Genomic DNA, 26989 nt, shown 5'->3' with positions numbered 1-26989 from the left:
CAGCTTCTGAAGAACCCCATAGGGTAGGTACTATTATTATCTCCATTTTGCAGATGAGGAAACAGAGGCACAGAAGTAACTTGCCCAAGCTCAGAAAGTTTGTAAGTGGCAGAGCTAAGTTTCAAACTGAGACAGTCTAGCACCCCAGTCTCTCTGCATGTATTTTTATCGTATATATCTGGGAGATTTTTCTTCATGTAACAAATATTCAATGAGTGCCATCTATGTGGCAGAATCTGTGCTAGGTACCAAAGACGCAAAGATGTAAAACACAGGGAGTTTTGATCTAACAGAGAAAGGCAAAGATGTAAACAAATGCCATAAAATGTATCATTGCTCTGATAAAAGTCTGTGCAAGGTATACAGGAGGCACAAAGGAGACAACAGTCAATCATTCTATGAAAAATATGATAAAGGTAAAAAAAAAAGAATCTGATTTCACATAACCATCAAAAATGAAATCACATTTAAAAAATAGTGGGCTGATCTAAGATCAATAAATTTGAACCATCATGTAAAACTGAAAGCAAGAAAACAACAACATTAAAAATAACAAAAGCTAGGAGCATGGCCTGGTGGCATAGTGGTTAGGTTTGTGTACTCTGCTTCAGTGGCTGGGGGTTCACAGGTTCAGATCCTGGGCATAGACCTGCACATCACTCATCAAGCCATGCTGTGGCAGCATCCCACATAGAAGAACTAGAAGGACTTACAACTAGGATATACAACTGTGTACTGGGGCTTTGGGGAGACAAAAAAAAAAAGAGAAAGATTGACAACAAATGTTAGCTCAGGACCAATCTTTCTCACAAAAAAATCAATTACATTGCTACTTTCTTTTGGAATGGGATTCCAGGTTTTACAGCTTTCATAATACATACTAAAACACAGAGCTATCTCTTGGGGTAATAAGGGTACCTGAGTTATCTCAAGAGACTGGAACAGTCACCTTCCTAGAAAGTCTCCTTCTAATTATATCCTAAACAAAACAAGGATTAGTATAAAAAAAAAAAAAAGAGCCTTCTACTGTATCCCAACAGAAGCACTCTTAATTTGAAACATTCAACAGGTTGTCAGCCACTGCTACACTGGAACCAGACAGATTTTCCACTTACCAGAGGGTGACAGGCTGAGACCATTATGCCATTTGGTTTTACGTTTTCCTCTTATTCTACAAATGTACACACACTCATATCACCTCCATTTACACATACTTCAGTTCTTCCCTAAATAGATTTCACTAACATCCAAAATACTCCAAGTCATTTTCCTAGAAACAATGAAACTATTCTAATCTCTGTTTCATCATTTAAAAAAAAAAAGAAACAGAAAAGATTAACAACCAAAGGAAAATATTTGAAGATCACAAATGGTTGTAAATGAAAATCCAGCATATTTTGTTTCTAAAAGTATATTTTTCCCAAATTCAGTAATAGAGGTTACAAAATACTTTCAGGCCAGGAATTTATAACCTCAGAAATATTGACATTTTGGGTCAGATAATTCTTTGTTGTGGAGGACTGTCTTGTGCATCATGGGATGTTTAGCGGCATCCCTAGCCTCTACCCACTAGCTGCCAGCAGCACCCCTTACCTAGTTGGGACAAACAAAAATATCTCCAGACATTGCCAAATGTCCCTTGGGGGCCAAAACTGTTCCCTGATTGAGAATCACTTCCTAGTTCATCAGTCTTAATTATGTCCTAGAAGAGCAAATTAGCTAAACTCATCAATAACCTTAAAAACAAACATATTTTTTTATTAAGATTATGATAGCTTACAACCTTGTGAAATTTCAGTTGTACATTATTGTTAGTCATGTTGTGGGTACACCACTTCACCCTTTGTGCCCTCCCCCGACCCCACTCCCTTTCCCCTGGTAACTACCGATCAGTTCTCCTTGTCTATATGTTAACTTCCACCTATGAGAGGAGTCATACAGAGTTCGTCTTTCTCTGTCTGGCCTATTTCACTTAACATAATACCCTCAAGGTCCATCCATGTTGTTACGAATGGAACGATTTTGTCCTTTTTTATGGCTGAGTAGTATTCCATTGTGTATATATACCATATCTTCTTTATCCAATCATCAGTTGCTGGGCACTTAGGTTGGTTCCACATCTTGGCTATTGTAAATAATGCTGCGATGAACATAGGGGTGCATGGGACTCTTGGGATTGCTGATTTCAGGTTCTTAGGATAGATACCCAGTAGTGGGATGGCTGGGTCATAAGGTATTTCTATTTTTAACTTTTTGAGAAATCTCCATACTGTTTTCCATAGTGGCTGCACCAGTTTGCATTCCCACCCACAGTGTATGAGGAAAAACAAACATATTTTTGTGAAATATAGTAGCTGAATACACCTAAAAGAGGCAGTTTCTTTGTTGTTGTTGTTTTTTAATAAATCCATTTTTGGAACTATTATAACACCAATCTTTTAAATACATTTTTTTTAAATATTCACATACATTCCAAAACATACAGTATGGAAAAAATAGAACTATGCTTAACTACTAATGAATTCAGATTTTCTTCTACACATACCTTTCCCACGCTACAAAAGTACTAGCTTCTCTATCTCTGTCTTTTTCTCTCCTCATAATCAACAATTATGTAGGTATTGAAAAGGAATTTTATGTTTAAAACATTCTACTTCTACCATGGTAACCTGCAGAACAATGATAAATTAACTGCAACCTAAAATAAACGTTACCCAATAACAGTTTAATCATTTTTGAGGCCCTAAGAAATTTACAATCCATAAAGATAGCCCAAGTTTAACCAAAAGAATTACCAGGCTGGTTAATTTAAGAAATGTGCTGCACCTCTGACAGTCACAATCTAAAGGAGCCCATGTTCCTTGCAAACCAACTGTTTGAACAGATAATTTTACAGCTATACAACTAAGTAAGATTGTTTAAGATGAGATAATTTTTTTAAATAATTTTTGGTAAAGAAAATGACAAATTATTCTAATTGTAATTCATGGGGCTACGGATCCACACAGTGTACAACAAAGATCACGAGGACTTTGCTAGTCATGGTTTTTCATCCTTCAAAACTTTAGCCTAATAGTCTTTGTTACTTATCTAAAGCCAGGTTTCAGAACTAACTGTAGTACAAACTCAATAGATAACATAGCTAAGGTCTATTTGTAAGGATGAATGACGACAGGGTCCTAAATTCTAAATATGGATTATTTTAAAGGAATACAAGTAAGCCTCATAAATCCGCATTCCCCAGTGTGAAGTCATCCACCAACCAGTCTTTCTCTTACTATCTAAGGCAACTAAAAGTTCTCAAGTCACCTGCATAAGTTGTTTTTCCTATACTAGAAGTCAAATATTTCCCTTTATTACCTCTAATACACTTTTTATTTAACCTGACCTTTAAAGCTCTGTAATCATCTGTACTTTGTATTCAAAGATAAAAACTAACCACCACCTAGCTGTGCAATACCGAGTTATTAGACCAGGGGTTGGCAAACTTTCTGTAAAGGGTCAGACAGTAAATATCTTAGGCTTTAAAGGCCATATGGTCTCTGCTACAACTACTCGACTCTGTTATTGTAGCACAAAAGCAGCCATAGAACATACATTAGCAAATGGGTGTGGATGCATTCCAATAAAAACTTTATTTACCAAAACAAGCAGTAGGCTAGATTTGGTCCAAGGGCTATAGTTTGCCAAACTCTGTATCAAACTATTACATGTGAGAAGAAATAAATAGATCTATTCTTCTCTTTCCCAATGATAATGTTCTTGCCATAAAATTAACTAATTACTTTCTAAAATACCATGAAATACAATTAAATAGCTTTCTCCTACTTTGTAATAGGCATTTATAGAGGGATAATGACCCTATTGCCTTAAATGAGGAATAAGAGCCAACTATGAGAATCAGGTTCAAGATTGAGATTTGTACTATACACACTGTACAGAAAGACTGAGCCAAAAAATTAAAATAAAGCCTTTAGGTTCAAATCCAAAACCTATACAATCCTAGCAGAGACAAATGTGAGACCACTGTACTGGGGCACATCCACAACCTAGAACATAAGAACTCCCAGGGAAAACATCTCCCCCTGAAGACAGGCTTTCAATAAAAATTATAAGTCTGGGGCCAGCCCAGCAGCACAGTGGTTACGTTCACACGCTCTGCTTTGGTGGCTCAGGGTTCACAGGTTCAGATCCCAGATGTGGATCTACACACTGCTCGTTAAGCCACATTTCAGTGGCGTCCCACATACAAAATAGAGGAAGATTGGCACAGATGTTAGCTCAGTGACAATCTTCCTCACACACAGTCAACAGGAGAAATGAAAAAGAACCAGCAGACCAAACAGCAGCAGGATCCATACTCCGAAAGTTGCAACTAATCTGAAAGGGACTTAAAACAAACACACACAATTTTTTAATGGTCAAAATTTATTCACCTCTATGCAAGCATATTAGATACCTATAAGAAATAGTAATTTTCTAGTAAAATATAATTTACCGAAATTGACTCCAAAGAAACAAAAATCTAAATAGATCAATCACCCTAGAAGAATAGGAAAAGTTTTCAAAGTACTTGGCCAAGCATTTCACAAGGGAATTCTATCAAATATTTAAGGAATAAATTATTCCAATACCATTTCAACTGTTCCAAAGCACAGGGGGGGAAAAAAGTTCCAAATTATTTTTATGGGTCAAGCACAACATTGCTAGCAAAACCCAACAACAAAAGCATGAAAGAGAAAACCACAGATCATTTTCACAAGCATCAAGGCAAAAATACCAGACCAAAAAGAAGTTGGCAGCACATTAAAGAATAATACACCAGGAATGCAAGGATGGCTCACTATTAGAACACCTACTAATATAAGAATTCTTATAATTCTAAGAGATCAAAAGAGAAAAATATTTTTATCACCATATGTATTAAAGTTCTCCAGAGAAACAGAACCAAGAGGATATATACAGAGAGAAAGACATTTATCGTATGGAATTGGCTCACACAATTATGGAGGCTAAGAAGTCCCAAGATCTGCAATCAGCAAGCCAGAGATCCAGCAGAGCCAATGGCATAATTTTAGACTGAGTCCAAAGGCCTGAGAATCAGAAGAGTCTATGTTCTAAGTTCCAGTCCAAAACCTGGCAGGCTCAAGGCCCAAGAAAAGCCAATCTTTCAGTTCCAATCAGAAGGCAGAAAAAGACCAATATCCTAGCTCAACCAGTCAGACAAGTGGAGTTCCCTCTTAATCTCAGGACGGTCAGCCTTTTTGTTCCATTGGGCCTTCAAATGATTGAATGAGGGCCACCCACATTAGGGAGGGCAATCTGCTTTATTCGGTCGAGTGATTCAAATGTTAATCTCATCTCAAAAACATTCTCTCTCTCACAGATGCACCTAGAATAACATTTGACCAACTATCTGGGCACTCCGTGACCCAGTCAAGTCAACACATAAAATTAGCCACCAAACCACAGACTCTGAAAAGACATCTGGTAAAATTCAACATCCATTCTTCATAAAAACAATTCCTAACAAAACAGATTTTTTTGGTTAAGATTTTGAAGATCCAATAGAATAAAAGATTTTATTTCAGCCCCCAATCAAGTCATATTTAATCAGGAAACACTACAAGTATTTCCATTAAAGTCAAGAACAAGACAAAGATGTCAAATATTACTATTATCTAACATTTTAGGAAGAACTAGTCAATGCAATTTGTTGAGAAAAAGATAAGTGAGGTACAAAAATGGGAAATAAATACATTTATCATCATTCACAGCTGATAGGATTATATACTGGAAAACCAAAGCAAATCAACAAAAAATTTACAACAAACATTAAAAAATTCAATACACTAGATGCATCAAAAATTAATATGTAAAAATTAATAGCCCTTATATGCAAACAACAGAAAATATAATGAAAGAAGAATTCCCATTTACAACTGCAACAGAAAAGAAAAAAACTAAAAATAAACATTGTAAGACGTAAAAAATATATTTAAAAAAATTTTTAATGTCTATCAAGAGACACAAAATACTTGAAGAGAGGTAAAAGCATGCCATGTACTTATATAAAAAGACTCAATATCATAAAGCTATCAATTCTCCCTAAATTAATCTATAAATTTAATCTCAATAAAAATGGCAATAGTACATTTTTGGAAACAGGCAAACTGATTCTAAAACTCACATAAAAAATAAGGAAGAAATGTCAAGAAAATTCTGAAAAGGAAAAATAATGATGAAGAACTAGACTAACCAGATACTAAAATAAAGCCACAATGATTAAATTATAACAGTGTAGGGCTGGTCCGGTGGTGTAGCAGTTAAGTTTGCACACTCCACTTCAGCAGACCGGGGTTGACCAGTTCAGATGTTGGGTGCAGACCTATGCACATCTTATCAAGCCATGCTGTGGCAGGCGTCTCACATATAAAATAGAGGGAGATGGGCACAGATGTTAGCTCAGGGCCAATCTTCCTCAGCAAAAAAAGAGGAAGATTGGTGGCAGATGTTAGCTCAGGGCTAATCTTCCTCAACAAAAAAAAACCATTGTGTACTGGTATATGAATAGAGAGGTCAATGCAATAGAATAAAGTCCAGAAACAGACCACAATACTTAAGAAATTTTAGTATAGAATAAAGGTGAAATTTGCAATCAGTGAGAAACATACTAAATATATAATAAATGTTGCTGATACAACTGAGTAGCCATCTACAAAAATAAATTCCAGATGGATCAAATATTTAAATATAAGTAGTAAAATCATAAAAGTGATTCAAAAAATGATAATTTTATTTATAATCTAGGAGTACAGAGAGCCTTTCTAAATAATAAAAGAAATGGAAGCCAGAAATGAAAAGATTAGGACAGTAAACAACAAAACGAACTATTTCTAAATTGCAAAAATTGCTACAACTTAGTTTAAAAATCACTGCAAGCTTGGAAAATATCTACAATTCATAGGACAGATATAAAGGAGTCTCACAGATTAGTAAGATAAATATTTATTTTCCAGGGAGGAAAACTAGCGGGCAGAAGAAGGTAGATGATTTTTCACTGAATAATCTTTATACCTTTTGAGTTTGTACCGTGTGATTTTAAAAATAAACTCAACTGAAATTAAACAAAACTAGATGTTCTAAGAAAAGCAAAAATAGAATATTTGAAAACAAAAGAGAAGCACATTTAAGAAAAACAAATAGAAAGTCTAGAAAAGAAAAACACAGGAATTGAAATAAAAAACCTCAATGCATGGTTCAACAAGAGTAGACCCAAATGAAAATTAGGTAAGTAGAAAAATAAGCTGAGAATCACCCCCTTCCAAAAAAAGTAGCACAGAAAGGCAAGAAAATGAAAAATATAAAAGAGAAATTAAGAGACATGAAAGATAGCACAAGACAATCCAATATGTATGTAATAGTACCTTAAGAGATGAGAGAAAAAAGCAGAATTTGAAAAGATGATCCCCAAGAATTTTCGAAAATTGAAGACAAACATCAGTTCTTAAACTGAAGGAGTATACCACGTCCTGAGCAGAATAAACTGTAATTAAATACACTCCTAGACAAGCACAGTGAAACTACTGAACAAAAAAAAAGATGATTCTAATTACCAGAAAGAAAAGACTGACTAACTAAAAGGAATAACAACTAGACTAAGAATTAACTTATCGGCAAGAATAGTGGTCAGTGAAAAAAAGGAAGAGTATTTTCAAAAGGCTAAAGAAAATAACCGTTGTCCTAAATTCTGTCCTCATTAAATTACCATTTAAGAGTTTATTCAACATAAAGATAGAAGTAATCATAACAAATGTAAACAGGTTACAATCTCTGTCTCTTTACGGGCAAATTTAACTTTGGATCAAAAAAATTTTAATATAAAACTTTCATAAGACACACATAAAAAATGTACTATAACAGATAGAATAAAAATAGAGATGAAAAAAGATATACTGGGAAAATACTAACCAAAACAATACGCAAATGCATACAAGGAAGAAGGTATGTGATATTGCCATAAGGTAAAATAGAAATTAAAGCTAAAAGCATAAAATGGGACAAAAATAGACAACCAATATTTACAAAATAGACAATCCATCTATAGTGTACAAGCCAATAATAATCATGAGCTTCTATTAACATCTACCTCACAAGATAGCTTAGAAACAAACAACATACTGAGAGAAACATAAGGAGAAATCTATAAACACATTAGGAAATATTAATAGAACTTTTCCTAAGAAATACATCAATTAGACCAAAATAAGTAAGGCCATAGAACATCTGAATAATACAATATAAAAGCTTGATCTAATAGAGATATGTAGAACTTTAAGCAAAGAAACAAAACAAAGAATTCATATTTGTTTCAAACACATTTGCAGCATTCAAAAATATGACCATATGTTAAGCCAAAACAACATCTAAATATACTCCAAAAGGCAGACATCATATAGGCCATTTTCTCTGATCATGATACACTAGAATTAGAAATTAACTATCAAACAATTACCAGAAAAACTCACCATGTAGAAATTTTAAAACTTTCTACTTTCTTTTATATAATTCTTAGATTAAAAAGGGAATCAAACCAAATTACATTTAGCAATGATGAGAACACATAAAAGCCTGTGATATGGACAAATCAACAGGAAACCTTAAAGTTTAAATGCACATATTAGAAAATAAACACTGGGGAAAACTGAAATAAGAATAGAATTCTGGGGGCTGGCCCAGTGGCGAGTGGTTAAGTTTAGACGCTCTACTTCAGCGGCCTGGGGTTCACAGGTTCAGATCCAGGGCGTGGACCTAGCACCACTCAAGCCACACTGTTGCAGCATCCCATGTAAAATAGAGGACGATTAGCACAGACGTCAAGTCAGCTCAGTGACAATCTTCCTCACCTTCAGCATATCTGGAGGATAATCTCCAAAAGTGGGATTGCTAGCTAGATCAAAGAAAATATACATTTGTAATTTTGATAGCTATTTCCGAATTGCACCCTCCTCCCACTATAGAGATTGACCACTTGACTTTCCCACCACTAATATATGAAAGCACCTATTTTCCCACAGCCTCACCAAAATAATGTATTATCAAACTTTTGGGGTTTTGATACATGATGGTTAAAATGGTATCCGTTGTATCTTAATTTACATTGCTCATTTTTTGGGAGGTTGGGCATCTTTTTGTATATTTGACAGACATTTATGTTTCCTTGCTTGAAAGCATTCTGTTTATAACCTAGCTCAGCTTTCCTACTGAGTATTGGTTTTTCTACTGATTTCTAGGCACTATATATTAGGAGACTAACACTTTGTTCATGAAATGGAAGACATTTTCCCCCCAGTTTGTTCTTTCTTTTGACTTTTCTTATGATTTTTTTGTCGTGCAGAAATTAGTTTGTAATTTTGGGGTGGGTGAAATTATCAAAATAATTTCTATGGCTTTTGAATTCTGAGTCATAGTTAGAAAGACCTTTCCTACTCCCACTTTTTTTTTTTTTTTTTTTTTTTGGTGAGGCAGATTGACCCTGAGCTAACATCTGTTACCAACCTTTCTCTTTTTGCTTGAGGAAGACTGTCGCTGAGCTAACATCTGTGGCAATCTTCCTCTATTTTGTACATGGGACACCGCCACTGCATGACTTGATGAATGGTGCATAGGTCCGTGCCAAGGATCCAAACCTGCAAACCCCAGGCCACCAAAGTGGAGCACATGAACTTAAGCACTATACCACTGGGCCAGCACCAGCACAGTCCATTCTTAAAAATTAATTTTGATTTATGGTTTCTAGTCCCATATGCAAGAAGCATGGAAGTCACCACTACATCCTATAAGTAAAAAGCTGAACAAAATGAAAAATCAACAACTCTTTTTATATCCCTCAGAAGAGTGAGGTCACAAGGCAACCCACTTCCCCCAAAACTGAAGAGACAGACACGCAGATACAGAGAACCAAAACTTACCAGAGCAGAAACTGATGAGCAGAAACCTCTGGAGGAGCCACTGCTGGGGTAGGAAAACCTGAACTGTAATTGACAAATTGCTGGAGGCTCAGTATGGACAACTTGGAGAGTTAAAAACTCCAGGGGGATCCAGTCATAGGGGTCCCCCAACATTTCTGTGAGTTTTACCTCCAGGAGCTCTACCCGGTTCTCACAGTGAAGACTGGAGAAAAATCTCCTCTAGCTTCTGGCCACGGGAGGGAAAAGGAACCATTTTGAAATATACCAGAGGATTCTGTTCTTAAAGCATGCCCTCAGGAGAAACTATTTACCAGATGCTAACCTATTGGGGTTTTCTCAGAGCCTAACCTACTTGAGGGGAGGGAAACACCCAACTCCAACCAGCTCTAGCCTTCCATGTAAGGGAAGGGAATTACCCAAACTCTCGCCTACTCTAGCCATCCTACCCCGTCTAAGGAGGTAAAAAAAAAAAAGAGAGAAGCACTGATGAAGTTCACAGTCAAAGGGCACAGGCTCACCAAAAGACTGAGACCTCCTCATAGGACTATAGAATTCTTTCACACACATACACACCTTACCACTACATTACTAAAGGCCTTTTACAGATCCTTATACCCAGTACATCACGTCTACCTTCCAACAAAAAAATTACACTTCATACTAAAAGACAAAAAACACAGTTTGAAGAGACTGAACAAGCATCAGAACCAGAGTCAGATATGGGAAGAATGCTGGAATTATCAGAGTAAGAATTTTTAAAAACTATAATTGATAACCTAAGGGCTTTAATGGAAAGAGTAGACAAGATGCAAGAACACACAGATAATGTAAACAGAGAGAAAGAAATTCTAAGAGAGAATCAAAAGGAAATGCTAGAGATAAAAAAACAAAATAAATAAAAAGAATGCCTTTGATAGGCTCATTAGAATGAGCACCTGAAGAAGAATCTCTGAGCTTGAGGATATGACAATAGAAACTTCCAAAACTCAAGAGCAAAGAGAAAAAAAGACTGAGAAAAGGAAAAGAATATCCAGGAACCATGGGACAGATACAAAAGATGTAACATACGCAAAAAGGGAATACCAAGAGAAGAAAGAGAGAAAGGAACAGAAACGATATTTGAAGCAATAATGACTGAGAATTGCCCCAAATTAATGTCAGACACTAAACCACAGATCTAGGAAGCTCAGAGAACACCAAGCAGGAGGATTGCCAAAAAAACTACGCCTATCATAGTCAACCTTCAGAAGATCAAAGATAAAGAAAAAATCCTGAAAGAAGCCAGAGGAAAAAAACACCTTACCTATAGAGGAACAAAGATAAGAACTACATCCAACTTCTCATGAACTATGCAAGCAAGAGAGAGAAAGAAGTATTTAAAATGTTGAAAGAAAAAACCATCAACCTAGAATTCTGTACTCTGTAAAATTATCCTTCAAAAGTGAAGGACAAATAAAGACTTTATCACACAACAGAAATTGAGAGGATCTGTTGCCAGGATACTTGCCATGCAAGAAACATTAAAAGAAGTTCTTCAGAGAGGAAAATGATAACAGGCCAAAAACTCAGACCTACATAAAGACAGGAAGAGCATTACAGAATGAATAAATGAAGAAGCATCAGATCTTAATTGAGCAACAGATCACAGTTTGTTCAAAATAACAGTAACAATGTATTCAATTATGTATGCTTATATGTGTGTGCATGCTTATATATGCTTAAGTTTAAATGAGGTATAAGTAAGACGAATGACAGCAATGCTACAACGGACAAGAGGGAATAATTAGGAATATTTTGTTATTATAAGGTACTTATACTACCTGTGAAGTGGTATAGTATTATTTGAAAGTGACTTGGATTAGTTGTAAAGGTATACTGCAAACTCTAGAGTAACCACCGAATAAAGTAAAAAAAGAAGTATAACTGGGGCCAGCCCAGTGGCACAGTGGTTAAGTTCCTATATTCCGCTTCGGCGGCCCAGGGTTCACCAGTTGAGATCCCAGGTGCAGACCTATGCACTGCTTGTCAGGCCATGCTGTGGTAGGCATCCCACATAAAATAGAGGAAGATGGGCATGGATGTTAGCTCAGAGCCAGTCTTCCTCACCAAAAAGAGGAGGAGTGGCAGCAGATGTTAGCTCAAGGCTAATTTCCCTCAGGGGGGAACAAAAAAGAAGTATAACTGATGTGCTAAGAAAGAAGAGAAAATGGAATTATATAAAATGCTTAATTAAATTGACAAAAAGCAAGATAAAAAAAACTGACAAACCCGTAGCCAGACTCACTAAGGAAAAAAGAGAGAAGGTTCAAATAAATAAAGCCAGAAATGAAGAGGAATTGCAAAGGATACCACAGAAATATAAATGATTATAAGAGAATACTATGAAAAACTATACACCAACAAATTGGATAACCAAGAAGAAATGGATAAATTCTTAGAATCATATAACTTTTGAAAACTGAACCAAGAACAAAGAGAATTTGAATAGACTAATCGCCAGTAAGGAGATCAAAACAGTAATCAAAAACTTCCCAAACAATAAAAGTCTAGGACGAGATGGCTTCCCTGGTGAATTCTACCAAACATTCAAAGAAGACTTAATAGCTATCCTTCTCAAACTTCAAAAAAGATTGCAGAGGAGGGGAGGCTTCCTAACTCCTTCAACAAGGTCAACATTACCCTGATACAAAAACCAGATGAGGACAATACAAAAAAAGAAAACTACAGGGGCCGGCCTGGGGGTGTAGCAGTTAAGTCTGCACACTCCACTTCAGTGGCCCCGGGGTTCATAGGTTCGGATCATGGGTGCAAACCTACACACCGCTCATCAAGCTATTCTGTGGCAGGTATCCTACATGTAAAATAGAGGAAGATGGGCACAGATACTAACTCAGGGCCAATCTTCCTCAGTAAAAAGAGGAGGACTGGTAGTGGATGTTACTTCAGGGCTAATCTTCCTCAAAAAAAAACAAAGAAAATTATAGGCCAATATTGTTGATGAACATCAATGCAAAAATCTTGAACAAAACACTAGCAAATCAAATACAACAATACATTAAAAAGATCATACACCATGATTTATTCCAGGGATACAGTGATGTTTCAACGTCTGCAAATCAATCAACATGATACACTACATTAACAAAATGAAAAATAAAAATCACATGATCCTCTCAGTAGATGGAAAGCATTTGACAAGATACAGCATCCACTTACGATAAAAACTCTGAATAAAATGGGTAGAGAAGAAAAATACCTCAATATAATAAAGGCCATATATGACAAACCCACAGCTAGTATCATACTTAACAGAGAAAAACTGAAAGTTATCCCTTTAAGAACAGGGATCAGACAAGGATACCTATTTTTACCACTCTTATTTAACATAGTATTGGAAGTCCTAGCCAGAGCAATCAGGCAGAGAAAAAGAAACAAAAGGGATCCAAATTGGAAAGGAAGAAGTGAAACTGTCACTATGAGCAGATGACATGATTTTATATGTAGGAAACCCTAAAGAATCCACCAAAAAGCTTTTAGACATAATAAATGAATACAGTAAAGCTGCAGAATACAAAAATCAACATACAAAAATCAGTTGCATTTCTATACACTAACAACAAAGTAGCAAAAAGAGAAATTAAGAATACAATCCCATATACAATTGCAAGAAAAACAATAAAATACCTAGGAATAAATATAACCAAAGAGGTGAAAGACTTGTACACTGAAAACTATAAAACATTATTGAAAGAAACTGAAGAAGTCACAAAGAAATGGAAAGATATTCCATGCTCTTGGATTGGAAGAATTAACATAGTTAAAATGTCTATACTTCCTAAAGCAATCTACAGATTCAATGCAATCCCTATCAAAGTTCCAAAGTCATTTTTCACAAAAATAGGACAAAGAATCCTAAACTTTATATGGAACAACAAAAGACCCCAAATAGCCAAAGGAATCCTGAGAAAAAAGAACAAAGATGAAGGTATCACACTCCCTGATTTCAAAATATACTACAAAGCTATAGTAATCAAAACAGCAAGGTACTGGCACAAAAACAGACACACAGATCAATGGAACAGAATCGAGAGCCCAGAAATACACCTACACATCTATGGATGGCTAATTTTTGACAAGGGAACCAAGAACATACAATGGAGAAACCAAAGTTTCATCAATAAATGGTGCTGGGAAAACTGGACAGCCACATGGAAAAGAATAAAAATAGACCATTATCTTATACCATACACAAAAATCAAGTCAACATGGATTAAAGACTTGAATGTAAGACCTGAAACCATAAAACTTATAGAAGAAAACATAGGCAGTATGCTCTTCGACATGGGTCTTAGCAGCATAATTTCAAATATCATGCCTGATCAGGCAAGGAAAACAAACAAATGGGAATACATCAAACTAAAAAGCTTCTGCACAGCAAAGGAAACCATCAACAAAACAAAAAGTAAAAGTGTCAAAAGAATGAAAGGACAAGCCAAAGACTGGGAGAAGATATTTGCAAACCATATATTTGATAAGGGGTTAATATCCAAAATATATAAAGAACTTATACATTTCAATGACAAGAAAACTAACGACCCAACTAAAAAGTGGACAAAAGTTCTGAACAGACATTTTTCCAAAGAAGGTGTACAGATGGCCAAAAGGCACATGAAGAGATGTTCAACATCACTAATTATTAGGGAAATGCAAATCAAATGACAATGCGATATCACCTCATGTCCATTAGAATGGCTATAATGAACAAAACAAGCAATAACAAGTGTTGGAGAGGATGGAGAAAAGGGAACTCTCATACACTGCTGTATGCTGCATGAGTGCAAACTGGTGCAGCCACTATGCAAAACAGCATGGAAATTCCTCAAAAAAATTAATACATCTACCATATGATCCAGCTATTCTACTGCTGGGTATTTATCCAAAGAACATGAAAACACGAATGCATAAAGATATATGCACCCCTATGTTCACTGCAGCATTATTCACAATAGCCAAGACTTGGAAACAACCTAAGTGCCCACCAAGGGACGAATGGATGAAAAAGATGTGGTATATATACACAATGGAATACTACTCAGACATAAAAAAAGACAAAATCTTGCCATTTGTGACAATATGGATGGACCTTGAGGGTATTACGCTAAGCAAAGTAAGTCAGAGGGAGAAAGTCAAATACTGTATGATCTCACTCATAAGTAGAAGACAAAAACAACAACAAACAAACACACAGATACAGAGATTAGATTGGTGCTTACCAGAGGGGAAGCGGGGAGGGAGGAAAGTGTAAGGGGTGACTGGGCACATGTGTATGGTGACAGATAGCAGTCTTTGGGTGGTGAACATGATGTAATCTATACAGAAATCAAAATATAATGATGTACTCCTGAAATTTATATAATGTTATAAACCAATGTTACCGCAATTAAAAAAAAAAAACTTGGAACCAACCCAAGTGCCCATCAATAAATGAATGGATAAAGAATTATGTAGTATGTGTGTGTGTGTGTGTATATATATATATATATATATATACACACATCAACAATGGAATATTATTCAGCCATAAAGACAAAATCTTGCCATTTGTGATCACACAGATGGACCTTGAGAGTATTATGCTAAGCAAAATAAGTCAGAGAAAGAATATTACTTCACTCATACAACATGCTCGCTCGCGAGTGAGTATGACTTCACTCATATGTGGAAGATAAACAAACACACAGATATAGGGAACAGACTGGTGGTTACCAGACAGGAAGGGGATGAGGAGAGGGCCACAGTGGTGAAGGGGTACATGTGTACAGTGACAGACGGCAACTAGACTTTTGGTGGTGAATAAGATGCAGTCCATACAGAAGTCAAAATATAATGAGGTACACCTGGAACTTATATAATGTTATAAACCAAAGTGACCTCAATAAAAATACAATGAGAAAAGGCAGAAAAAGTGTGGAAGAAAGAAATAGGAACAAAGAAAAAGGGCAAAAATAGAAAATGGTAACAAATATGGTAGATAGTAATCCAACTATATCAATAATCATCTTAAATATCAATGGTCTAAAAATACCAATTAAAAGACTACTTCATGGGGCCAGCCCGGCGGCACAGCGGTTAAGTGCGCACGTTCTGCTTCGACGGCCCGGGGTTCACCTGTTCGGATCCCGAGTGCGGACATGGCACCACTTGGCAAAAAAGCCATGCTGTGGTAGGCGTCCCACATATAAAGTAGAGAAAGATGGGCATGGATGTTAGCTCAGGGCCAGTCTTCCTCAGCAAAAAGAGGGGGATTGGCAGTAGTTAGCTCAGGGCTAATCTTCCTCAAAAAAAAAAAACAAAAAAAGAATTACTACCACAGGGGCAGCCTGGTGTGGTAGTAGTAAAGTTCACATGCTCCACTTCAGTGGCCCAGGGTTTGCAGGTTCAGATCCTGGGCATGCACCTAGCACTGCTCGTCAAGCCATGCTGTGGCAGCATTCCACATAAAATAGAGGAAGCCTGGCACAGATGTTAGCTCAGTGGCAATCTTCCTCAAGCAAAAAGAGGAAGACTGGCAACAGTTGTTAGCTCATGGCCAATCTTCCTCACAAAAAAAGAAAGAAAAAGAATTATCAGGATATATAAACAACTTTTAAAAATTTAACATAATAAAAAGACAAATAAAAATATAAACAAATTATATAAATGGACTTAATATAAACATAAAAGGACTTCATGGATAATCAGAGCTGATACAAATTAAAACGAGTTATCAACCCTAGCACATATGGTCAACCAATTTTCGACAAGGTGCCAAGACCATTCAATAGGGAAAGAACATATTTTCTTAACAAATGGTGCTGGGAAAAATGGATATCCACATGCAAACGAATGAAGTTAGACCTTTACCTTACACCATATACAAAAATTAACTTATATGGATCAAAGATCTAAATGTAAAAGGTAAAACTATAAAACTCTTAGAAGAAAACATTGGGGAAAATATTCATGATATTGGATTTGGCAATGATTTCTTGGCTATTATACCAACTGCAGAGGCAACAAAAGAAACAATAGATAAATAGGACTTAGAATTAAAATTTTGTGTGCATCAAAGGACACCATCAAGAGAGTGAAAAGACAACCTACCGGAGAAAATATTTTTAAATCATATATCTGATAAGGGATATATAAATATTCCTTATATACAAAGCCAATCCAATTCAAAAATGGGCAAAGGACTTGAATAGACATTGCTCCAAAGAAAATACACAAAAGGCTTATAATAAGCACATGAAAATATGCTCAGTATCATTAGCCATTTTAGAGAAATGCAAATCAAAATCACAATGAGACACCACCTCACACTCACTAAGATTGCTAGTATTTTTTAAAAAATGAAAAATAACAAGTGTTGCTGAGAATGTGGAGAAACTGGAACTCCTGTACATTGCTGGTGGGAATGTAAAATGGTGCAGCCTCTGTGGAAAATAGCATGATGGTTCCTTAAAAAGTTTAATGGGTACAAAGTTTCTGTTTAGGATGATGAAAAAGTTCTGGAAATGGATAATGATGATGGTTACACAACAATGTAAACGTACTTAATGCCACTGAACTGTATCCTTAAATATAGTTAAAATGGTAAATTTCTGTTACGTATATTTTACCACGATGAAAAAAAATTTTTTGAGAGAGAATAAGAGGAAAGGAACTGGAAACGGTGAGCAGAGACAACTCTAAGGGGAAGTTTTGGTCCAAAAAGAATAAGGCATGAGGGAATATAGCTACAGGAAATGACAGGGTCAAAATGAGGTTTTTTTCCCCTCTAAAGATATTTTTAAGGTGCGAGAAATAAAATGTTTACATGCTGATAGAGATAATTTAACAGAGTGAAATATGATACAGGAAACAGAGGGGAGACTTCCTAGGTAATGTCTTTAAGTAGGCAAATGAAAGAGGATATACAATACAAATGGAAACACGGCTTAGATTGGCACATGGGTAGTTCACCCATAATGACCTATATAAAAGCCCAGTAAGTGGGTAAAGATGTGGGTTAGTAGCCATTTGTGGTGATATGAGAGGCTGTGGAAGTTCTCTTCTGCTTGCTTCAATTTTCTAAGCGAATTAGGAAGCACACTTGTCACTGAGAGTGAGGACTAGAGAGAAGTACTGGGAGTTTGATGAGAGAAGAAAAGATAAATAATCCTCTTGGGGAGTAAATGAACTAGGGAAACACGATAGCTTGAGAGTATTAAGAGCTCAATTTTATTAAAAAAGCAAACAAAAACTATATGTGTGAGTATATATATCTTTTTATATGTATGTATAAATGGTTACATATGTATATATGATGTGTGTGTATAATATATCTAAGTCACGTGCCACATAACAATGTTTTGGTCAACAACAGACCACATATATGACAGTGGACTCCTAAGATTAGTACCACACAGCCTAAGTGTGTAGTAGCCTACACACCCACGTTTGTGTAAGTACACGCTATGATGTTCACACAACAAAATCACCTAACAACGCATTTCTCAAAATATATCCCTATCATTAAGCGATGTATGACTGCATAAGTACAGAAAAGGGTCCAGAAGTATACAGACCAAATTGTTAATAGAGGTCATTATTGGAGATTTTATATATATAGTGTGGAGATTTATATATATATATATAATATATATTTTATATATATTTATATATATTATATATATTTATATATATTATATATACTTTTTATATATATAATTATATATATTATATAGAGAGAGAGAGAGGCAGGGGGAATGGAAAAGACTTACATTATTTGGATTTTTGATGAGCACGTATTATTTTTATAATTAAAAGACATAAAATATCTTACAAGTTCATAAAGAGCTTGACAAGAGGGTTTAGAACACTGCTCGTGATCCACAGCACCCTGACTAGGCAAAGCCTATCTCCTAATTAAACACAACTATCAACTCCGCAGTGAAGCTGACTATCAACAAGACAGTGTGAGAAAAGCTGAGGCATCACTCACCTTGAACACTTCAGAGAAGAAGCCAGACCCTATTTTTTCACAGGTGAAGTCATCTAAACGCGTCAGTCTGGAAAAGGCACTTATAAGAGCTCGATATGAAGAAGGCCAAACCCTTCCCACCTGGGTCATGTTCCCATCCCCTCCGCCACCTCCTTCAAAATCTTCCAGACGCTCCACACGTGGAGGAAATCCTGCAATTGAATTCCGTTTGCTCCGATCCATAGTCTCAATAATCACTTTTTTCTTCTCTTAAGAAGGAACTCCACGCATAATAAAGTTTTGTTGACGTCTACTTCTCTTCCGGTTTGACACTAAACAAGAGATCAAAAAGATATTAAAACCATTAATGAATACATTCATGCAAACCAATGAACTATTAACGTAAAAATATCTCCTTTCACATTCTAGCTCCTGTTTTCAGATGTAAAAAACACTTTATACCTTTATCTTCAAAAAATACTGATATATTTAAAGCCTAAGATGTAGATAGTCTTTAACATGAGTAGATTATAACGAAGATTATCGAGTACTTTCTAAAAACAAAATAATGATAATATCTATCATTCATTGAACACCTACTATTTAGGAAACTTTGTATAAGAGCCATACACATGTGATGTCATCTGATTCTCAAATAATCCATGATATAAGTGTTATTACGTTCATTTCACAGAGAAGTAATCATACAGTCACTAAGTGGCAGAGATAAAATTAAAATGCAAGACTCCAATTCAAAAGCCTGTGCTCCTACCAATGTCCTCCACAGCCTCACATAATTTTCTCTTCTGTTGAAAATTTATTAATCCCAAATATATAAAACAAAGATGACAAAGATTTTATACTATAAAATTATATAATTTTAAAAGAGGAAAACTATATCCAAAAGCAAGTTAAAAACTCATTGTTAGAGCCGGCCCCGTGGCCGAATGGTTAAGTTCACGTGCTCTGCTTCAGTGGCCCAGGGTTTCACGGGGTCCGATCCTGGGTGTGGACATGGCACCACTCATCAGGCCATGCTGAGTCAGCATCCCACATGACACAACTAGAAGGACCCACAACTAAAAAATACATAAAACTATATACTGGGGAGATTTGGGGAGAAAAAAAAAAGATTGGCAACAGTTGTTAGCTCAGGTGCCAACCTTTAAAATAAAAAACTCATTGCTTAAACAGCACAGTCCAGCAAAAGCGAATGTAAAAGGCTCTACACCATCTGGTACATGACTAAGAAGAAGAAACACAAGCCCACTTTTTCTTTTGCCTGTCTCTCCCTACTTCTACGTTTTTCCATGAGAATTGACTGTAAGGGTCCTATGCAAAATGCAATACTGTGACTCTTCAAATAGTGAGATGCTTTCATAAATGTGGTGAATATCTAGCCAGGAATACCTACACCACCTCCAATTATGGAGAAGAGAGGCAGGGCTCCCCAAAGCCGTTCTTAAAATATGGCCCTCCCTCCCTAACCATAGACAGAAGTTGGTACCACTCTACCCAATAAGGACCAATCACAGTTCCTTTCCTAGCATTTGGCATTGAAATTAAGATATCCCAGCCTCCATCTGCTGCTTTCTAAAATGCAAGCCACGTACAAGGGCAACAAAAGCACAAATAAACAAATGGGATTACATCAAACTAAAAAGCTTCTGTACAGCAAAGGAAACCATCAACAAAATGAAAAGGGAACCTACTGAATGAGAGAAGATATTTGCAAATGATATATCCAATAAAGGGTTAATATCCAAAACATATAAAGAACAATACAACTCAATATGAAAAAAAAAAAAAAAACCCAATCAAGAAATGGGCAGAGGGGCTGGCCCCGTGGCCAAGTGGTTAAGTTCACGCGCTCTGCTGCAGGCGGCCCAGTGTTTCGTTGGTTCGAATCCTGGGTGCGGACATGGCACTACTCATCAAGCCACGCTGAGGCAACGTCCCACATGCCACAACTAGAAGGACCCACAACGAAGAACATACAACTATGTACAGGGAGGCTTTGGGGAGAAAAAGGAAAAAATAAAATCTTTAAAAAAAAAAAAAGAAATGGGCAGAGGAGCTAAATAGACATTTTCCCAAAGAAGACATACAGATGGACAACAAGCACATGAAAAGATGCTCAACATCACTAATCATCAGGCAGGTGCAAATCAGAGCCACAATGAGATATCACCTTACACATGTCACAATGACTATTATCGAAAAAACAAGAAATAACAAGTGTTGGTGAGGATGTAAATTGGTACAGCCACTATGGAAAACAGTATGGAAGTTCCTCAAAAAATTAAAAATACAGTCATGTGCCACATAAAATGTTTTAGTCAATGATGGTAATCCCATAAGTACCCATTAGTAATCCCAAATCCCATTAGTACCACACAGCCATATAACCTAGGTATACCATAGGCTATACCATCTAGGTTCATGTAAGTATACTCTATAATGTTTGCACAATGATGAAATTACCTAATGATGCATTTCTCAGAATGTATCCCCATCGTTAAGTGACACACGACTGTAGAACTACCATACAACCTGGCAATTCCACTTCTGGGTATCTATCCAAAGAACATAAAAACACATTTGAAAAGATACATGCACCTATGTTCACTGCAGAATTATTTACAACAGCCAAGATATGGAAACAACCTAAGTGTCCATCAGTGGATGAATGGATAAAGAAGATGTGGTGTATATATATATATACAATGGAATGCTACTTAGCCAGAAAAAAAGAATGAAATCTGGCCATTTGTGACAACATAGATGGAACTTGAGGGTATTATGCTAAGTAAAACAAGTCAGATGGAGAAAGTCAAATACCATATGATCTCACTCATACATGGAATCTAAAAACACAAAACAATGAGCAAACAAAAACAACCCCACAGATACAGAGAACAGACTAGTGGTTATCAGAGGGGAAGGGGGTTGAGGGGTGGGCAAAATGAGCAAAGGGGGTCAACTGTATGGTGATGGATAGTAACGAGACTTGTGGTGGTGATGATTTTGTAGTGTATTCAGAAGTAGAATTATAAAGCTGTACACCTAAAACTTATACAATAAAAAAATAAAATGAAAGCCATGTAAACTCAGGAGCTATTGACTGTGGCCATTTTCTACCACAAAGAAGGCAAAAAAGCCAAGGAATTGAGGCCCATTTGCAAAGAAAAAAGAGAGAGAGAGAACTTGTTAATTTTCCTAATGTGCTCTAGACCCTGATTCCCGACACCTAACTGCATCCCGGCTTAAGGTTCCATGAGATATCCCTGCATCTTTAAAATAAACTATTTTTGCTTAAGCTAGTTTCACCAGAATCTTCACAGAAGGAAGAATAATCTGAGCTCCCAAAGAATAAAACATCTAAGCACCTCTATTGGACCTCTGCCAAAAAGTGGCAACAGACCACCAGATCAAAATTTAGGATTACAAGACCAAAACTGTTTTAATTTTACAGCCAGTAGAGACCATAAAGTTCAGTCATTCATTTTATATTTGAGGAAACATAAGGCTCAGAAGGTAGAAATGATTTGCCAATACTTATAAGCTACTTACTAGGAAAGCTAGACTTGGAACCAAGGGTAGTGCATTTCTAAAAGTGTATCTGTTGATCATCTGCTTCAAAGTTACACAAGGAGCACGTTTAAAACCCAGATTCTTGAGTCTCAACCTTGACCTACTAAATCAGAATCTCTTGGAGTGAGGCCTGGAAATTTTACTAAGCTCCCCAGTGATTCTTACGTACACGAACAGTTGAAGATCCTCTACAGCAGGGATCTGTACAGCAGGGAGGATTAATAGCTTTAAAAAAAAAAAAAAAAAAACAAGTATTTTACAAAAATTTTTTCATTTAATCCTCAAAACATACCACCAAAGTATGTGTGATCCCCATTTTACAGGAAAAGAAACGTAGGCTCAGGAGGTTAAGTAACTTGCCTAAGGATACACAGCTGGTAAAACCAGAATTGGAACCCAGGTCTATCCAGCACGAAAGTTCAAGCTTCTTCCATTTCATTATTACTTAACTCAGCGTTTTTCCACTATGAGAGTTGTGAAGAGTTAAGCTAGTTATACGCACAGAAAAGAGGACCAGTACTTGAGTACAGAGGAAGGCCAGGGTGATTGTAATTTGTTCAGAGATAGAAAAGAATGAAAAAGAAACAACTGTAGAAAAATAACACAGGAGACATTAAAGTTAAAATTGAATATATAAAACATAGTTGCCTGCTAAACTAACCGAACAAGTTAACAGGCTTGCCATCTACTGACTTTTTCACTTTTTTCAGATATATTTCACTTTTAATGAAATACACTGTTAACCTCCACAATGCAAGGGTTCCCTAAGGGGTGGCAGATTCTATTCTCTATGCTAAGGTTTAGAAGACACACACACACAATTGCTCATTGCAGCTCACCAGGTCAGGTTTTCCATTCTCAGCTAGGTGAGAGGAAGTAAGGAATAACTAATTGCAACTGAGCTAGTATGGCTGGATTCTGTTACAAGTTTCACAATAGCACAACAGACTGAAACTTTTGGTATTTATTTTGAAAAAATAACTTTGTATCTTAGCTCACAGCACTTTTCAAAAAAGGGAAAAAGTATTTTTAAAAAGGTATATGCTGAGCCAATTCTGATGGCCTAATAGTTAAAGTTCAGCACACTCCATTTCAGTGACCCAGGTTCAGTTCCCAGGCATGAAAGCACACCACTGTCTGTCAGTAGCCATGCTATGGCAGCAGCTCACACAGAAGAACCAGAAGAACTTACAGCCATACACAACTATGTACTGGGGCTTTGGTGGAGGGAAAGGAAGAAAAAATGAGGAAGATAGGCAACAAATGTTAGCTTAGGGCAAATATTCCCCTGCAAAAAAGAAACAAAAATGGTATATGCTTATAGAAATTCTTGCATAAGCACTGAACAAGGATGTGCATTTCGTTTCAGCATTGTGTGTAATAACTAGCAAAAAGGAAACAACTCAAAGTTAGTCTGTAGGAGCAACAGATATATTGCAGCCTATTTTTCAATGAAATATAAAGCACTTACAATAAATGAACTCTATATAGTAATGTGGATGTATTTCAAAAGCAATACTTAATGGAGGAAAAGAATCAAGTTGTAGTGAGTGGTATCACCAAAATTTAATTCAAAAGAAAATTTTAAGAAGTTACCAAAAAAAAAGAAAACACTACAGGACCATTCCTACAGATGACACCATTTTAATAAAAAATGTATTTCTAAAAACATACAAAACAATATATATTACAGAGATGCAGGAATAGCATCTTGATTAAAGGTATAGCCTCTAGAGTCAATCTGGGTTCAAATCCTTGCTCCATTAACTTGTAGCTATATGAACCTAGCCAAGTCATTTTAAAATCTCTCTATATCTCCAGTTTCCCATCTATAAAATGGAAATAAAAATAATACCTACGTGACAACGTTTTGTATGTATTAACTCATTTAATCCTTACAACAACCACAGGGTTATTGATTAAATGACCAGTGCCTGGCAAACAGTAAGCATTCAACTCCTATTGAATTATTATTATTTAAAACAATTATTTAAAATAAATTTAAAATCATTAAAAATACATAGTCATAGTAAATGTCTAAAAGCATGAACTAGAAAAATAGACACTAAATTCACAGTAGTAGTTGCCTTGGTGGGAAAGAAGAGACATGAGACAAGGAAGAGAAACAAAGGAGATTTCGACTCTAGCAATAGTGTTTTGTTTCATAGCAAACAACGCAAAATTATATATTTGCTAATTTTGTTATTTTTTGTCAACTAATATTTGTTAATTATGGGTGGTATAATATTGTACACTTTTCTATATTTAATTTTTTTGAAATAAAAAAAGAAATTTAACAGTTTTTTTTTTTAAGTCTATTGCCAATACAATAGCTATGCAGTATGCTTGGGCCAAGAAAACTGAAAACAATTTGGCAAATAAACAGCACCCCACTGTGCAAGCCAAGTCTCTAGATTCTCAAACTTTTATTCAGCAACAGTTCCACTACAGTTTTTAGTCCAAGGAGTATTTATATCTTAAGCAAAAAACTCAAAAACACTGGAAGAATTTTTGGATAGCCTAACTTATTCAAGTCCAAAAACTTAAAATATAAAAGCACTCGTGATAAACACTGCTATTTCACAGTAGAGTTCCTACTACGTGCTAAAGTAGTACTAATTACTAGACAGTTGAGATTAGTGGTAAAAAGCATAGTCCCCTCACGGGAGTAAGAACTTACTAATCCATTCTGAGAAGTGCTGAGCATGGGAAAACTTCCAAACCATGCCTTCTGCTCCCTTAGCCAGCATACTAAAGGACCACATTTTAAATGAAATCAACCAAGCTATAAATGGCTTTCAGTTTAATCTGACAAATTTTAGTTAGCCATAAAAGACAGCAAAAGTTTGTATGATTCGTTTTAAAATCAGAAAATATATTATTTGAAATGTGTGAGATTTCATGGTGTTTTCAGCCTCCGGATTGCCTCTCTTGGTCTTATATATGGAATACTACCTTTTGATACTAATAGTGCCCCTTAAAGTATACATTTTGGGGGGAACAGAGACACAATTACTCTCACATTTACTAGAAAGATATGATTTAAAAAATGCAGGTTTCGCTCTAAAGAGCCTACTTGATTCAAGAAACTACACTTTGTTGATCAAGAATAATTAATTTTGGGGCCAGCCGGTGGGGCAGCGGTTAAGTTCGCACGTTCCACTTCTCAGCGGCCCGGGGTTCACCAGTTGGATACTGGTGCGGACATGGCACCGCTTGGCAAAAGCCATGCTGTGGTAGGCGTCCCATTATAAAGTAGAGGAAGATGGGCACAGATGTTAGCTCAGGGCCAGTCTTCCTCAGCAAAAAGAGGAAGTTAGCCCAGGGCTAATCTTCCTCAAAAAAAAAAAAGAAGAAGATGAATTAATTTTTAAGCTTGTAAAAACTTGGAATTTTTAAATGAAAACTAATGATACTGCGATCTGCTTCACTAAAAATATTTCAGCTAGAGTCCCAGGGATTCTCAATAAGGGGCATGTGAAAATTTAGGGAAAAGGAGGTCCTTGTCAAGGAGGAGTAATTATCACAATGGTGGGGGTGTGGGGTGGGCACCATTGGCATTTTAGTGGGCAGGGGCCAGGGAGGCTAAAAGTCCTACAATGCACAGAACAGTCCTGCACAACAAAGAATTGTCCTGCCCTAAATGCCAGTAGCGCTCCCGTTGAGACCCACTGTGTCAGAAAAGCTTAATCAGTCCTGTTCTTAAACTAGGAAACAGCCTTTAGCAGTCTTTCAAAAATGCCAAAATTATGTTGCTTACAAGGGTACAAACAACTTTTTAGTAACTGTGTTCTCGATTTCAATATTTATAAACTTGGAAGTTCAAAACTGTTTTTCTTTCTTTTCTACGTAGGCAGGTTTGTCTTTTCAAAGGGTGATTTTCACTTATACTGGGATTGATTAATCTTTCACAAAGAAGGTACGATTAAAAGCTTTGATTGGGGAAAGTAATTTGAAAAGCTATCAATAAAAAGTTAGGGAACTAAATTTCTTATATTCAATACTATATATTTTATCTTTCCAAAGTGGGAATTCAACAAATCATTTTCCAGAGACCCAAGGAAACTTTTTTTTAAGGAAACTTTTTTAGGACGCCCAGTTAAAACATGCATTCTCCCATCTGAAAAGCTTCTGTAAATAATAACAACTGCAGCCACCATTTACCATGGGCCCATGCATTCTACCAAGTGTTTTGCATATGCTATCTCCAATCATTATGACAATTCTGCAAGGTAGGTATTATCATCTCCAAATTAAAGAGGAAGAAATTAAGACACTGAGAGGTTAAAAGACTTGCCCAAACTCAAACAACTAGTGACAGACTCAGGATTCAAATCTAGTATTTCAAAATCCAAACACTTCCCACTGTGACATGTGTCCTCCAGAAAAACAGCTAAACTTCTGTGAAAATGATTTGCAT

The 26989-nt window shown here is 36.1% G+C and overlaps 1 protein-coding gene across 2 annotated transcripts in view; it reads right to left on the bottom strand.

Annotated features, from left to right (window-relative positions):
- TESK2 (testis associated actin remodelling kinase 2) overlaps positions 1 to 26989 on the bottom strand; it is a 129585-nt gene that overhangs the window by 88302 nt on the left and 14294 nt on the right. For both annotated transcript variants that reach the window (XM_046661604.1, XM_046661606.1), the window contains exon 2: positions 18997 to 19307. In XM_046661604.1, the coding sequence (XP_046517560.1) occupies positions 18997 to 19218 (222 nt within the window). In that variant the 5' untranslated portion in view covers positions 19219 to 19307. The remainder of the gene's footprint in view (positions 1 to 18996; positions 19308 to 26989) is intronic.

This window comes from Equus quagga, chromosome 5 (assembly GCF_021613505.1).
Source record: "Equus quagga isolate Etosha38 chromosome 5, UCLA_HA_Equagga_1.0, whole genome shotgun sequence".
Classification (NCBI taxonomy): Eukaryota; Metazoa; Chordata; class Mammalia; order Perissodactyla; family Equidae; genus Equus; species Equus quagga.
Note: the sequence above shows the minus strand (reverse complement) of the source record. Positions and strands in the feature narration are given on the sequence as shown.